This window comes from Lytechinus pictus, chromosome 5 (assembly GCF_037042905.1).
Source record: "Lytechinus pictus isolate F3 Inbred chromosome 5, Lp3.0, whole genome shotgun sequence".
In the NCBI taxonomy this organism is placed as follows: domain Eukaryota; kingdom Metazoa; phylum Echinodermata; class Echinoidea; order Temnopleuroida; family Toxopneustidae; genus Lytechinus; species Lytechinus pictus.
This window is the reverse complement of record NC_087249.1, coordinates 9,081,214-9,095,702: the sequence shown is the minus strand read 5'-3', so window position 1 is coordinate 9,095,702 and position 14,489 is coordinate 9,081,214. Positions and strand designations below refer to the sequence as shown.

At 37.8% G+C, this 14,489-nt stretch overlaps 1 protein-coding gene across 2 annotated transcripts in view; it reads right to left on the bottom strand.

Annotated features, from left to right (window-relative positions):
- The window catches only part of LOC129262463 (histone-lysine N-methyltransferase ASH1L-like), a 48,821-nt gene extending 37,492 nt beyond the window's left edge, over nucleotides 1-11,329 (bottom strand). The window contains exons 1-4 of one of the 2 annotated variants that reach the window (XM_064099762.1): nucleotides 11,145-11,329; nucleotides 7,360-7,752; nucleotides 6,538-7,013; nucleotides 2,099-2,218 (exon numbers count right to left, since the gene is read on the bottom strand). In XM_064099762.1, coding sequence (XP_063955832.1) covers nucleotides 2,099-2,218; nucleotides 6,538-7,013; nucleotides 7,360-7,752; nucleotides 11,145-11,158 — 1,003 coding nt within the window. In that variant the 5' untranslated portion in view covers nucleotides 11,159-11,329. The remainder of the gene's footprint in view (nucleotides 1-2,098; nucleotides 2,219-6,537; nucleotides 7,014-7,359; nucleotides 7,753-11,144) is intronic. The other variant, XM_054900586.2, reaches the window with a different exon arrangement.
- Between the last annotated feature and the right edge of the window lie 3,160 nt (nucleotides 11,330-14,489).

The following is a 14,489-nucleotide window of genomic DNA, read 5'->3' as shown; positions in this document are numbered from 1 at the left end:
GAGAAATTGAAACTTGTAAATGTCTGAATGCTAAATCAAACTTGTAGTTTGTGGTTTTATGGACATGCTGTAAAACAAAACAAAACAAAAAAATAACCAGTTCACTAGACCAAACTTAAAAGGACAAAAGCAATGTCACATCAAATGCATGATTTTACATTTCCCAGGGTGTCAATAATTCAAGCTCGTTTCCTGTATATATGTAATTCAATTCATTATAAACAGCAGAATTAGGTTCATTAGGACTATACATTGCTCAACTATACAGATATAAAGAATATCTTCTTCTCAGGTTGCAGATAAATTTCAAGGGAGTGGCAGAGTTTGATAACTTAATACATGGGGCACTTGAAAAGTGAATATCAAAAGTGGGCAATGTATATAATAGCAATATGCAGAAGGTTGATTTTAATTCTTGATTACCAAGTGGAATATACTGTTTGGCAGCCAAAGAATATCTTGCAGCAATATTAGATATTGCAAGAAGGAATACCAATTGTAGAAAACCAAAAAATCCCTTGTATAAAATGAGCTACCGGTACTTTGAATACAAACCTTCCCCCCCCCCCACACACACACACACTCCTAAACAATATCCAGAATCAAAATAACGGAAATATTGCAGGCCTCAGTTTAAATACCAGCATCCAATGATGGTTGTTTAAGAAGTTCTCAGAGTGATAGGATTTAATTTTGCAAAAAATTGGAATCACACCACAGAGAAATCAGTATATGGGACAGTATGTCTACGTGAGATGTGTAAATTATCTCATCACTGCCCTTATTCTGTCATCTCCACTAAGTCGTCAATGAATTACCAAAAGCAATTACGATCTCCTTGAAGGAACCCTAATAATATTGGAAAACAGCTCGTTTTCAGACAAGATTTGATAACTTTACTTGAAACTCAAAAGGACAATACCAAAATCAGGTATCTACCACTATTGGCAGACAAGCCCTAACTTCAATACTAATGGCTGATTTTCTGTTAGTGTCTGAAAACATCTTGGCAGTCTGCCATTTTGAAATGCTTTAAACATCCCTGGGAATTTCCTCAAGGATAAGAGTGAAGGGAGAAAAAACGTAAAAGAAATGAAACATAAAACAAGGATGGAGCTAGGAGGGGAAGAAAGAGGGAGGGGAAGAGAGAGGGAGGGGAGGGGTGGGGTAAAATAGTTCCGGGGACATGAAACATGGGGGGGTATGAACATGGACAGGAAGAATTGAAACTGAGGCAGAGAAAGATCACCAAGTCAAGAGTGAGGATGGAAATTTGTACCACAGCTTGAGTCTGACTGATGTGCCTTTACCTCAAATCTGTCACTCACGATCGAAAAACTAATTCCAAAATCCTATTCAAATCATTTTTTCCAAGGTACCACCACTCACATCTATACACATACAGTTGCTGTGATTTGTAATCAATCACCTACATATGGCTATATAGAATGTCCCTGAACTTTAAACAAATTACTCTGAATCATCAAAAGCAAATATGCAAAAACTACAATACAATCAACTCTAAAAAAAGAGGGAAATGTGAAAGACTACCGAGGTTGACCTGCAATTGAAATCTCGACACAAAAGGAAGTGGAAGCGCTTATTTTGTAATATTTTTCCAGTGCATGAATATAACAGAAAATAGTTTCTTTCTAATAAAAGCAACAAATATGGCTTCTTTCTATTATAAAACAGAGAAAAGGGGGAATTTTGAGACTGGAAAATTTACTGAAAGACAAAGTTACACGAGGACAGGGAAAAATCTACTCGAATAATTTTCTAGTGCAATACACACATGTACTGTAGAAGATAAAAATGGCATTCCAAGTCCACATTAATAAAACCTATTATAATTACAAGATTAGGATATCCGTTTAAAAGCTACTCAAATTTGTGGACATTTAATTTGTCCTATAAAATCTATAGTATGACGATAAAAAAATTATAAAACAAGAATAACAATTTGCCACTCAATATAGATGCAGAATATTCTGCAGGTCTGGGGACTGGGGGAGGGGTCATTTATACTGTTAAATGATGCAGACTGAAGTTAATTTGTTCTATAATGACAATCTGCGACATCAAATTGGCAACTTACTATTTCTGATCTTCTTGAATTTGGGTGCTTGAGTCCTGGAAGGTAGTTTGTTGTGTACCCACTGCCACCAGATGTCGTACGGCAGCTCAAAATCAAACCATTCCTCACACAAGTTGATGCCTACAAGGGGGAGAAAAAGAAATACAGAAAGTATAAAACTGCTTTTCAGAGATATGTTTTATAAATATTTGATGAATAATATGTTTTCTTATATGTCTTACTACACTGAAATGGAAGGAAGAGGGGAAATGGTCTAAATGGTCTTTTAGATATGTATCCTTAAAGGTCAAGTCCACCCAGGAAAATGTTGATTTGAATAAAAGAGTAAAATTACACCAGCTTAACGCTGAAAATTTCATCAAAATTTGATGTGAAATAGGAAAGTTATGACATTTAAAGTTTTGCTTACTTTTCACAAAACAGTGATATGCACAAATCAGGGACATGCAAATGAGACAGCCGATGGTGTCCCTCACTCACTATTTCTTTTGTTTTTTATTGTTTAAATCATACAATATTTGAATTTTTACAGATTTGACAATAAGGACCAACTTGAGTAAATAACATATTATTAAACAATGCTTACTCCACATGTTCAGGAGGAACAAAATCGTTGTCTCACTTGACATTGAGGAGAAAATTAGAATATTTCATAATTCATATAGTAAAATACAAAAGAAATAGTGAGTGAATGATATCATCAGTCTCCTCGTTTGTATACCGACCAGGATGTGCATATGACTATTTTTTTAAATTAAGCGAAACTTTAAAATGTCACAACTTTCTTATTTTATATCCGATTTTGATGAAATTTTCAGTGTTATGCTTGTTGGATTTTTTCTCTATTTATTCAAATCAACTTGTAGTTGGGGTAGACTTGTCCTTTAAAGAAAAATGGTCACTAAAGCATATTCAATAAAACATGTATCCAAGTGTTAAAAAAGGCAAAGTATTAAAGATGAATGAAACAGGTGAATTGACTCAATTGCATTCTTAAACGTTAATTCCATGTGTATAACACTGAAGAAATGACAAGATTGTGTTTTACCTTACCAAACACACATCAATATGGTAGCACAATATAAAACATACTATCAATATCAAAAAATTTGAGATTGACAGTATTTCAACATAATCCCATGATCCTTCATAAGTCAATCAAAATCAATGTTCTATATGGAACTTCAACAAAAGTCAAATCCACAGCTTTTTCACATGTGGAATTTCATTGATTTGTTAATTAGCAAGTAGGGGTTTGTTTAAAAAAAAAACGCTGAGCAGGGTTCACGCTATAAGCTGCAGCTAAACATAGCATAACATTTTTGTTTTTTGTTAGCGTACCCTTCTGCTAAGGATGTGTCACAATTAAAGCTATTAAATTCTATGCCAGGGGAATATGGAGTCTTTAATTCATTGATGAGATGACCATTGATCTCAAAATTCTAACAAGTGTCTACCCTGAAGAGAAGCATCCAAACAAGCTCAATATGTAATTTAATTTCTATCCCATCACCCCAACCTCTCGGTTTCCTATCACCCCAAACATCCTTTATCAAATATTGAATCAGTATCTTATGACCCTAGCCAAGCAAGTAATTATACCCCCATCTCACTAGATGGCGATTCCACTGCGATCGTCAAAAATTGACAAAGCGTGGTATAACGTAGCTTGATCGTGTCTTGATCTTTTCAATCTTCTCCGTCGTACCTTGATCTTTTCTGAAGCGGCAAGGATCGCCACCATCTTCCTGGTCGCCACAAAATTTTGAACATGTTCAAAACTTACGTAGCGAGATCGCGGAGGTGCTAAAGCGCATCACAATCGAGTCATGAGCGTATTACAAACGACATATTCGTAGCTGTAACGGAGCCCCAACGCATAAAGCGTAGTATAAGCGCATTAAAAACGGCACCGATCGCCCGTGGTTTTCAGGCCCGTTTCCAAGACAATTCTGCTACGCTGCTTCCGTTTACAAGGCGACTGCCTTGCGCTCGACACGCTTCACACAGCTTCCACCACGACGCTTCCTTTTTTGGGTGGCATGTGGCACACGTTCTCAGCCCGCTACAGGCGTTCGCGTTGCGCTTTTGCTGCGCCGCTGATGACTGGGCAGCGATTGCGCAACAACCGTCCGCGCTGCTATAAAACGCCGTGCCGATGGTGGCGGATTATCATATTTGCAACAGATTACGAGGCGATACCACGACGTTTTCAAACATACCTCCCAGAAAAAGGACCAGAAAAGGGAAAGCTGCCCAAGCTACCCCTCTTAGGCCGGCGGTCGAAGAGGAAGATCAAGGGGTTATGGTGGTGGTAGAGGAGGAGGAGGTAGAGGAGGAAGAGGAGGGGGTACAGGAGGAGGATGAAAATCTTACTGCTGAGCCAGCTGGAAAAAGAAAAAAGACGCTCACATGTCTTGATGACGAAATGGGTTACCTCTGCAAAAATAAATAAATTGATTATGTTTTGAAAATAAATTGAATTCTAACCACAGTGACAGTAGACAACATCAAATTTTGTTAATGATTCGATCACTAATGTATTGATTGGGAAAGGCACTCTTTAGGGAGATTCTGGCATTGTGCCCCCCTCCCCCTCCCTTTTTATGAGTGCTCTCAGCCTATCACATCAGTAGACTACTTCTTGTCAGCAAATTTGAAAGGAATTTACCAAATATTTTTGAGTGACAAACTTTTGTGGAAAAAAATAGACAGAATATCAAAGATTTTTATGCTCTTTTATGAAATTCTGGATGCATCCCTTATATTAACTATTAGGCTCATCGACATCTTTTGAATGAATTAAATTTTTAAAATATTGTATATTATGACTTAGGTGACAGCCAGGATCGGACTTTTTGGCCTCCTCCTTCTCCTGTCCTCGCATTCAACTTTTAACTGATGTTCTTTTAGAATGCCAAGATGTATAAGTCCAACCAAATTCTGGACATCCATGTTGGTCGGAGGTTGGCAATCGACTGAAATTGTGTCATGTGCCGCGATTAGTATGCCGATTGCTTGAAATCGTTTCAAGAGCCCATCATGAACGTAACATAATCGCTTCATTCGTAGCACCACCGTACCGAGGTCCTAATTAGCGTATGAGCCTCGTTGTACGATCGCTTTGATCGCAGAAGCAGCGCATCACATCTGCCTCGAATCGTCGCAAGAAAGTGGCATCGTCGTACTTTCAGCGTATTACCATCGCCTTCAGCGCAGGTCGGTCGCATAGAAGTTGCAGTGCAATCGTCTCGCAGGCTAAAAATAGAATTCGAGGAAGATTCTGCTACGATTTGCGGGATTTACACAGATCGCCATGGTCGCCACGATCGCCTTCCTAGTGAGATGGGGGTATTAAAGCAGCTCACATCCCACACAAATTGAAAAATCCTATCCAACTCCGTCTACACACGATTGCTTCCATTAACTCCCCCCTTCCCCCCCACCACCACACACACATATACACCTTCACCTTGTGTTAAAGTAGGCTTGAAATTTGTACTCCACTTGATCTGCACACAACGACCTTCCTCATCCCCCCCACAACATATACATTGCACTTTCTAAGTAGGCCATGCCAATATCATTTCGACACCTTCCACGAAATACCGCACCTGTCTTCAAACTTGGCGTTCATGCCGCTTGTTTACTTTCCCTTACACGAGGTCAGACATGGATATCAGACAGACAGGGTCCTTCAATGTTCGCTCTTGCATAATGCCCCGACGAAGGTGCATGAGGGGTTCGTCTCGATGCTGAGCACCGTCCACCCGCAGCATTCACTTTCAATTCTCACTGCCCCCGCTGCCAAAAGGAAATGTCAAAAATTTCTTGGCAGGCCCCCATCTCTTGGCAGTGTTTAGTGAGTTGGTTGCTTATTGAATGTGACAAGTAATTCTTTAGCCAAGCTCATTTACATCCCATCTCAACTAGCCTTTGTGGAGGCCTACCACTTTATGACCAAACTTCCCTTCCTCTTTTGCAACTGGAAAGTGTTAAAAAACTGTTGTTTTATTCAGGCTTCATCTTCAATCTCTGAATACAAAACTGCTTTTTGCTTACAGCTGCCAATAACCACCAACGTTATCATCCATCAATTCACACTTTTTTCATGCACCATAAAATGCCTTCCATGTATAATTCAGAATATATCATTTTTCACATTTTCTCCCATGCATCGTTTTTACAAATTAATGCGAAGGTATCCAGTTTCTCGTCTAAAGTTTTACACTCAACGTCAGTACTCATTACTGACTTCCACATCACTTTCAATAGCTGCGCTAATTAAAAGATTAACATTATCATTACGGATACAATCCTGTAAGATTATAATGCTTCAAGCCAATTCCCAGATATTCTCTACTTCCCATGGCATCAAATCTTGACTTCCCCATGTCCTTATGTACAGTATCTTCAGGGAAGATTCTCAGGTCACTCACCTGCATGAAAGGGAAACGGAAGCAACTTTGTCTTGCCCTCCTCGGCCCCGTCCGTACCATCCTTCTCCGACGGTGCAGCAATATCCCCTGCTTCAGTGGCATCCTGTGGCACATCCACAGCCATCTCCTCAGGTTCCGCTGCTGCAACCGCCGACTCCCCGTCTTCACTTTCCTCAGGCTTCTTTGTTGTTTCCGGAGGAGTTGTTTCCAGAGGAGTTGCTGCTGTTGCCGACGCGTCTGCTGGAGTTGTTTCAGTCGATGTTGTTGGCTTGGATCCTTCTGCTCCTGTCCCTGAGGAAGAATTCTCTGCCATCAACAGATTTCCATCTTCACCTTCTGTTGCTTCAGACGTCGCTGTTAAAGATGCAGGAGGAGCTGTATCCATTTTGGTCTCATTGGCAGCTGGATTGGTCTCTTCTTGGGAAACCTTGTTCCCACTCTTACCCTCTTCCTCTTCATCTGGCCTTTTCTTGGTCCTAGGAATCAAAATCAATGCAATAATAAAGGTCTGCATTACAAAAACAATGGTCAAGATCATTTTCTCACTAAGTGCTTCTCAAAGAACTGAACTATGGTGATCGAATCAACGTCCTGCCGTACATAGACAGACATGAAACTCAGAAAAAAAAATTTAATGCAGATAAGTCTGGTACACATATAGGAGCTTTTGTATTTATTTCAAAACTCAGGTTCTTTTTTTTCCAAGCATCTTTACAGATTCTCCCTTAAAACCCATAAAGTTTCAAACAACTGAGTAAACCAACAATGTGGGGCCACAAGTCCTTTTGTAACAAATAATTATTGAAAAAACCATAAGCTTACAATTCTTCCTTGAAAGTGTCCGAGTAAATCCCCGCCCTCCAGTACTTCTTCTTGACCAACTGCTCCTCCTTTGCTTTCCTGCCCGAAGTCCTTTTCGTCTTATTCAAGGTGGCTGTCTTCTCCTCCTCTGTGGTTTGCCCGAGCATCCGTCTCGTCTTGGGCTGCCTCCCCGAGGATCCCATCGGAGGGGTCGTTGGCGATGATTCCGCATTCTTCTGTTTTTTCTTCTTTTTCTTCTTCTTCTTTTTTTTCTTCTTGGTGTCCGATTTGGAGACTCTGCTGGCTTGCTGCTTGGTTGCTTTCCTTTTGGGCGTGGTGGTTTCTTGGTCGGGCGTGGAAGATGGGACCGGAGGTTCGTCAACTGGAAGGATCTCAGTCTGAACCTTGGGAACACTGACGAAATGGAAAAAAACAGTCATTAACATTTAGGGAAGACACAATGGCCCATATTCTGAAGTCAGGTTTAACTTAGACCATGGTCTAACTCTGTGCTGAAATTATGGGAAGCCAAAAGTGTCAAAAAATTTATTAAGTTGTACATTTCTTATGTTGACTGTGCTCTTTCCTGATTCATCGATGGTGAAGACAATCATCTATTTATACTTCCTAGACAATTAGGAATGATTTGAGAGCCAAATAAGCTGAACTATGATATCTTTACTTTTAGTGATTTACGTAACAATTGGCTATCCATACTCGAACCACAACTTTGAACCTGGGTTTAAGCTGAACCTTTGGAACACTACAGAGAATATAGTCATCATTGAAAGGCACGGAAGGGGTGAAAAGTATGATGTTAATTGTTATCAGAGACTGCTGAGAAACGGAGTGGAGGATTATAAATTTTTGAGAAATTGACAGCTCGGATTTGTCAAAACTAGTGATTAGATGGAATATGATAAAAAGTCAAATAGTTTATTGTATATAACCAAATCCCACATTGAGTACAAAGTTCAGACAAAATCAAGCAAGCCAAATGTTGTGAAACAATGAAATAATTGTTATCTGCAACTACTGTCTTTTACATGTACTTTTAATGAATACTGTAGTGCAATCATGGGGAATAGGAATTCTATGTATGCATGATTGCTCCTACAACTTATACAGTTAATTCATGATAGGATAGTATCCTTCATACAGGTATCATGATAAGATATTATCTGTAATCGACATGAATGTATGACAAAAATAGAACTAAAAAAAAAAAAAAAAAAATCCAAGATGTTGGCAAGCAGGATTCAGGATTTTAACTATGATATTTAATTCACCACCTACTCTCGACTAATCATTTTACCCCTTTCTACATGGATATGAAAATGAAAGTGGGACTAAATTTGCATTTTGTGAAGAAATCAAGCATACACAAGACTATAGAATTGATATGTTGATTCAGAATCTATTTTGGAGGCATTTTTGAGTGAGATAAGTTCAGTGAAGTTTGAACAAATCCTGCTCATTTTATTTTTCTATCTTTGTTTTTGAATGTATTTAAGCATTAAAAAACAAATTGGCAACTCAGTGACATTTGCAAACATTAGCTTGAAGCCAATGAAAAAATATTTGACACGAAAAATAAGACCTCAGTCACCTCAATTATTTTTATTTCTCCTCCAACCCTTGGAAAACAAAAAACACATTAAAAAAAATCATAATTAAAAATTAATTTAGACAGGGTTTGATTCCAAGATCATATCCATTTCTAAAAAAAAGTACAACAAAAAAAGTACAACAAAACATGGTTTTGATGTAAACTGTTACATCAATAAAAATGGGCCTCATTGTGTTTATATGCATGCCCTTAATTGCAAAAAACCTAAATAAATCAAATGTGAAAGGAAAATATGATTATTAATACACTTAAAAAACAGCTCAAATCAAATTTGCTCAAAATTTCATGATTATTTCCCTTGTTTTTTCTCTTCCCTTTCAAGCAAAGTTAATCTAATGGTGGGATTCCTCATTAACGTACAGTACTTTATCTAAATCTGTTTTCCAGAGCTGAATCCAGTTGTTTTCAAATTCATACAAGGTGAGGCTTTCTCTCTCATGAATCTTCTGACGTCTTATATTGTGTCAGTGGCAATAGAAGTAGGGATGCAAATAAATAACATCTTAAAATAAGAACTTAATTTTCAAATCAGATTAGGGGGATATCCAGAGGGGGGGGGGGGGATTCCATTGACGAGTGGATACCATGCGCAACCAGGGGGTCTCGAAAAGGACCCTAAACAAGTATTTTCCATATTCTGAAAATGCACCCCTTAACAAGCATTGGCATGTGAAACCCTACACTTAACAAGTATTGGAAACAAAACGATACTCTTGGCAAGTACTCCCTAAATTGAACCCCTAAACAAGTACAGCGATATTTTAATTGTTATGTCACGGACGTCGGTCGTAGGTTTTACCTTTACCTACAATTGGGTTTAGTACGGCAACACCTTGCGCAAATCGTACTCTAAACACTTAGTGTTGACTGTTGAGGCAAAAAGTACATCCTTTATAAAACATTTTAATTCTTGATTTTTTATATCCTCGCAATTTGACCCTAAACATGTATAGCTTTCCTAGTGAAATATACCCTTTTTCATTATTTTAGTGTTTTTGACACCCTTATTATGTTACGTATGTAACGTGCTCAGGGGTATATAGGATTGCAGTGGGTGGTTTGAAGATTTTCAACCTTAAAGGAGAATGAAACCTTTGGAACAAGATAGCTTGTGTGAAAACAGAAAAATCAAAGAAACAGATCAACGAAAGTTTGAGAAAAATCAGACAAATAATGAGAAAGTTATGAGCATTTTAATTGCGATCACTAATGCTATGGAGATCCTCAAATTGGCAATGCGACAGAGATGTGTGATGTCACTTGTGAACAACTCTCCCTATTACTTTAGTATATATTTCACTTAAATTGCCTCTTTTATCACATCTATCACAGTAGATCATGTGTTCTTTTTATAGGAGGGCATGAAATACAGATTTTTAAAGAATAAATCATGGATAAAGAGTTTGTATCACCACAAGAAAAAGCAGAAAGAGACATTTTGAGGGTATTTTATAGTCCATCAAAGGGAAAGTTTTTCACATGTGACATCACACATCCTTGTTGCATTGCCAATAGGAGGATCTCCATAGCATTAGTGATTGCAATATTCAAATGCTCACAACTTTTTCATTATTTGTCCGATTTTTCTCAAACTTTCTTTGTTCTTATTCTTTGATTTTTTTGTTTTGACACAAGCCCACTTGTTCCTAAGGTTTCATTCCCCTTTAAATATTAAATGAATCCCAGAATATTTAAACTCAATCGATTCATGGCTGGAAGTTGAAAAAGGTGCACAAACAGAGATATCATACGTATTCATCTCTCTTGATTGAAAAGGTATTATCTATATCATTCAGGCCTATTTTTATTAAACAAGGAAACGTATTTACAAGTTCTTAATAATAATATATTAATAGGCCTACAACTACAAGGATCACTTCTTGAAGATCTTTTTGCCAGACATATAAAAAAAATCCAGAGTAAAAAACAAATACTGAAGTCTAAATTAAACTTCCAGAAATACCTTCATATAGATGTAAGTATGCATATTTATAAATTTCTATTTGCATTCAGAGAAACAACAAGCCTCTACTGTTCCATCCATCCAAACAATGGGAAAACAACCAGCAGGATACTACACAAGTGGGACTACGTGCACTATTGTCAATGGAACCTTTCACAAAGCATCATTTTTGTAACCTAGTTCATGTTTTTCTCTTCTAAATAATGCACTCACCCATCCACTGCCATTTGACAACTCCAGAGTAAGAAATCTAACAGTAATCCAATCCCAAATATTTGCCAAAACACTCCACAACGTCTAATTTCAAATTCACCGCTACATGAAAGACTCAGCCATCTTGGTTTCCCCCTTCTCTCCCCTTCTCTCTCCTTTTATTTCTCTCTCTCTCTTTCACACACAAAACACACACACAAACCCTCCCTTTATCCTGTGCAATGCTACTACGCACATGGCTTGGTTCGTTGGTCCAGCTGTCCTCTGTTTTCATTCATTCATTCAAAAGACGCTAAGCAGAGCCCCTCAACTGCACACAAAGGTCCTTTGACCTGAAATTTACTGGGAGCCACCCTTGACCCGAGCAGAGCTGGATCTACAGGATAAAGAGGGGTTGGAGTGTACGCACTTCGGGTGGTCTCTCATACATATCTAATGTAGTGTTTACAAAGAGTCTCTCATATGATACCTACCTGTATCGTAATTCATTTTGAGAGTATTGTACGATAGATTTTCAAAAAGATGAAAATCTCCGGGGGGCCACTTACATTGACGAGTGGATACCATGCGCGACCAAAAAAACACGTAAAAAGGATGTCTTTTTCAAGATAGGACACGTTACGTACGTAACGTGATAAGGGTGTCAAAAACACAAAAATATTGAAAAAAGGGTATCTATTTCGCTCGGAAAAATATACGTGTTTTTAGGGTCAAATATGGGGGGATGATAAAACAAAATCAAAATGTTTTATAAAGGATGTCCTTTTTGCCCCAACACTACGTGTTTAGATTAGAGTCCGATTTGCGCGAGGTGTGGAAGGTGGGGCCGTATTAAACCAAAATAATGGTGTCAAAAGGTAAAACCGACGACCGACGGACGCGTGACATATCAATAAAATATCTTTGTACTTGTTTAGGGGTTCATTTCAGCGAATACTTGCTAAGAGTATCGTTTTGTTTCCAATACTTGTTAAGGGGTGCATTTTCAGAATATGGAAAATACATCGCTGTACTTGTTTAGGGGCTCAGTTCTGGGAATACTTGCCAATAGTATTTGTTTCCAATAGGCAAGACTTGTTAAGGGTAGGATTTCACACGCCAATACTTGTTAAGGGTAGGATTTCACACGCCAATACTTGTTAAGGGGTGCATTTTTAGAATATGGAAAATACGTGTTTAGGGTGCTTTTCAAGACACCGTGGTCGCGCATGGTATCCACTCGTCAATGGAAGTGGCCCCCCCCCCCCCGGGATGAAAATAGCTTGAAAGAAATATCTTGCCATTAGAAAACTTTTTAAAATAAATGTAATTGGAGGCCTAATCATGCATGTACCTCCACATATGGCCATCTCTTCTAATTTTCTTAAATGTGTTGAAACCTAAACTACAATATTGAACAATTTAAAAGAAAAAATTGAAAAAAATACTAAATTATGTAATACTACTTTATTTACATTACATGTAGTTTCTCATTAAAGATAAATGAATGTAGTTGCAGTAAACACTGATTTCACGAGAAAGTCTGTAAAACCAGGCTTAATTGTCACTATATCATCAAGGATCTAGATCTGGTACAGTTTCAGAAACTGAACTTTGTGAAATCTACGCTGAAAAATGTTCACACTGAAGATCACCAACACAGATAAGCGCACGTGGGACAGAGTATTGTTATTGCTTTGAATGTCGGCCCCACGCTTGACCCGAATCCTGTGCTTATTTGCTAATTTCTCAGCAATTACACAATTCCTTCCAGAATCCTTTGGCACATATTTTTTATCTATACAAACAGACCCGTTGGTGGTCATTTCATTGGATTCTTTACGAACTCATTTTGATATCGTTACCACAACTGGCATTTATCTTTAAAACAAATTGTAAACAATTCTAAATAATTTGAATTCTATTAAAATGTCTGATAGAAATTTACATGTAGATATCAACAGAAATATGTGAGAGAAAATGTAAGACATAAGAGATGGAGATACGAGAGAGAGAGAAACTGGGGATGGACAGAAAGAGATAGCCAAACAGATGAATACAGAAAGATAGAAATACAGACAAAATGCTTAGAGGGTGAAAGAAATAGAAGAGGGAAAAGGACCAGGCCAGACATAGCCAAGAGACACAGACGCAGAAAATGAGAAAGAAAAATGCTGACACAATGAAAGTTGCCATATCTTCTCCTTCTCACCCTGATTGATAAACATGAACTATAAAAAAAATACAAATATCCTGATAATATGACTTCAAACTACTTTTCACCGACAAATTTGTCATTCTTGATTCAATCAGCCTCCCCAGATGCCACTATTTATCCGTCACTTTTCCACGAAGACATCACGTCATGTGACAGTGATGAAGTACCCCACGAGACGTACGCCTGCCTAATATGCGGTAAGTATTGCCTGTCATATCGACACTTCGACTAAATCACGGCATCCTATCAAGCGCTATTTTCTCCCTTACCAACGCCTCGGACCATTTCAAGTCTCGTCGCAAGAGAATATGACTTATCCGTGGAGAAGGAAAGGTCCATCGACCATCGAGGCGGAAAGAGAATCCGCAAGCCCTTGCAGGCATTTCCGTACTTAGAAATACACACCCCTCAATTAAGAGTACTCAAGATGGAAATGATAGCAAAGAAGAGAAGAAAAAAAAGGGCAGACTATTTTCCTTCCATAAATATGCAGCAGGATGCATGAATTGCAAGCTATTTCTTTGGATAAGTGATGCATAATATTTCCTTTATATCAAACCAAAGCAAGTAATATCAATTCCAAGGAATTTCATGGGATTCATTTGAAGGCTCATATTATCTTATGCTCCTATAGGGTTTGGAAGGTCTTGTTCAAATATTATAATCCTGTATATTGATTGGTGGTTTTTATTGTTCGTATACTGAAGGCATTTCATCATTCTTATAAGCTTTCTCAGCATTATATTTCATTGTCTATTTTTTACCTTATAATCACTTTTAATCTCGAATGAACGTATTGAAAAAAAAAAAATTCTAAAAAGTAAGAGTAATCAATGTCTTTCTCAGTATTTCATACTGAGATTAGGTTACAATACAAATGTCATGTCGCTACAAGGTTTTTTTTATGTTGCATTAGTATGTGATAAAAAGATGAAATACCGGTAATCATCTTGAAGCAGACAAGAAAAAACACCAAACATATTATTAATTGCAAGTAGCACACTACAGATATATCTTAAAATGAGGAATCAAGATGATAAACTTGGAGATTTGAATAATCCAAGCTCAATAGACTTGAAGAAAACTATAGTTCAATGAACTAACCGGAAGGACACAAAGAAACATGAAAATAAATCAATATTATGGCA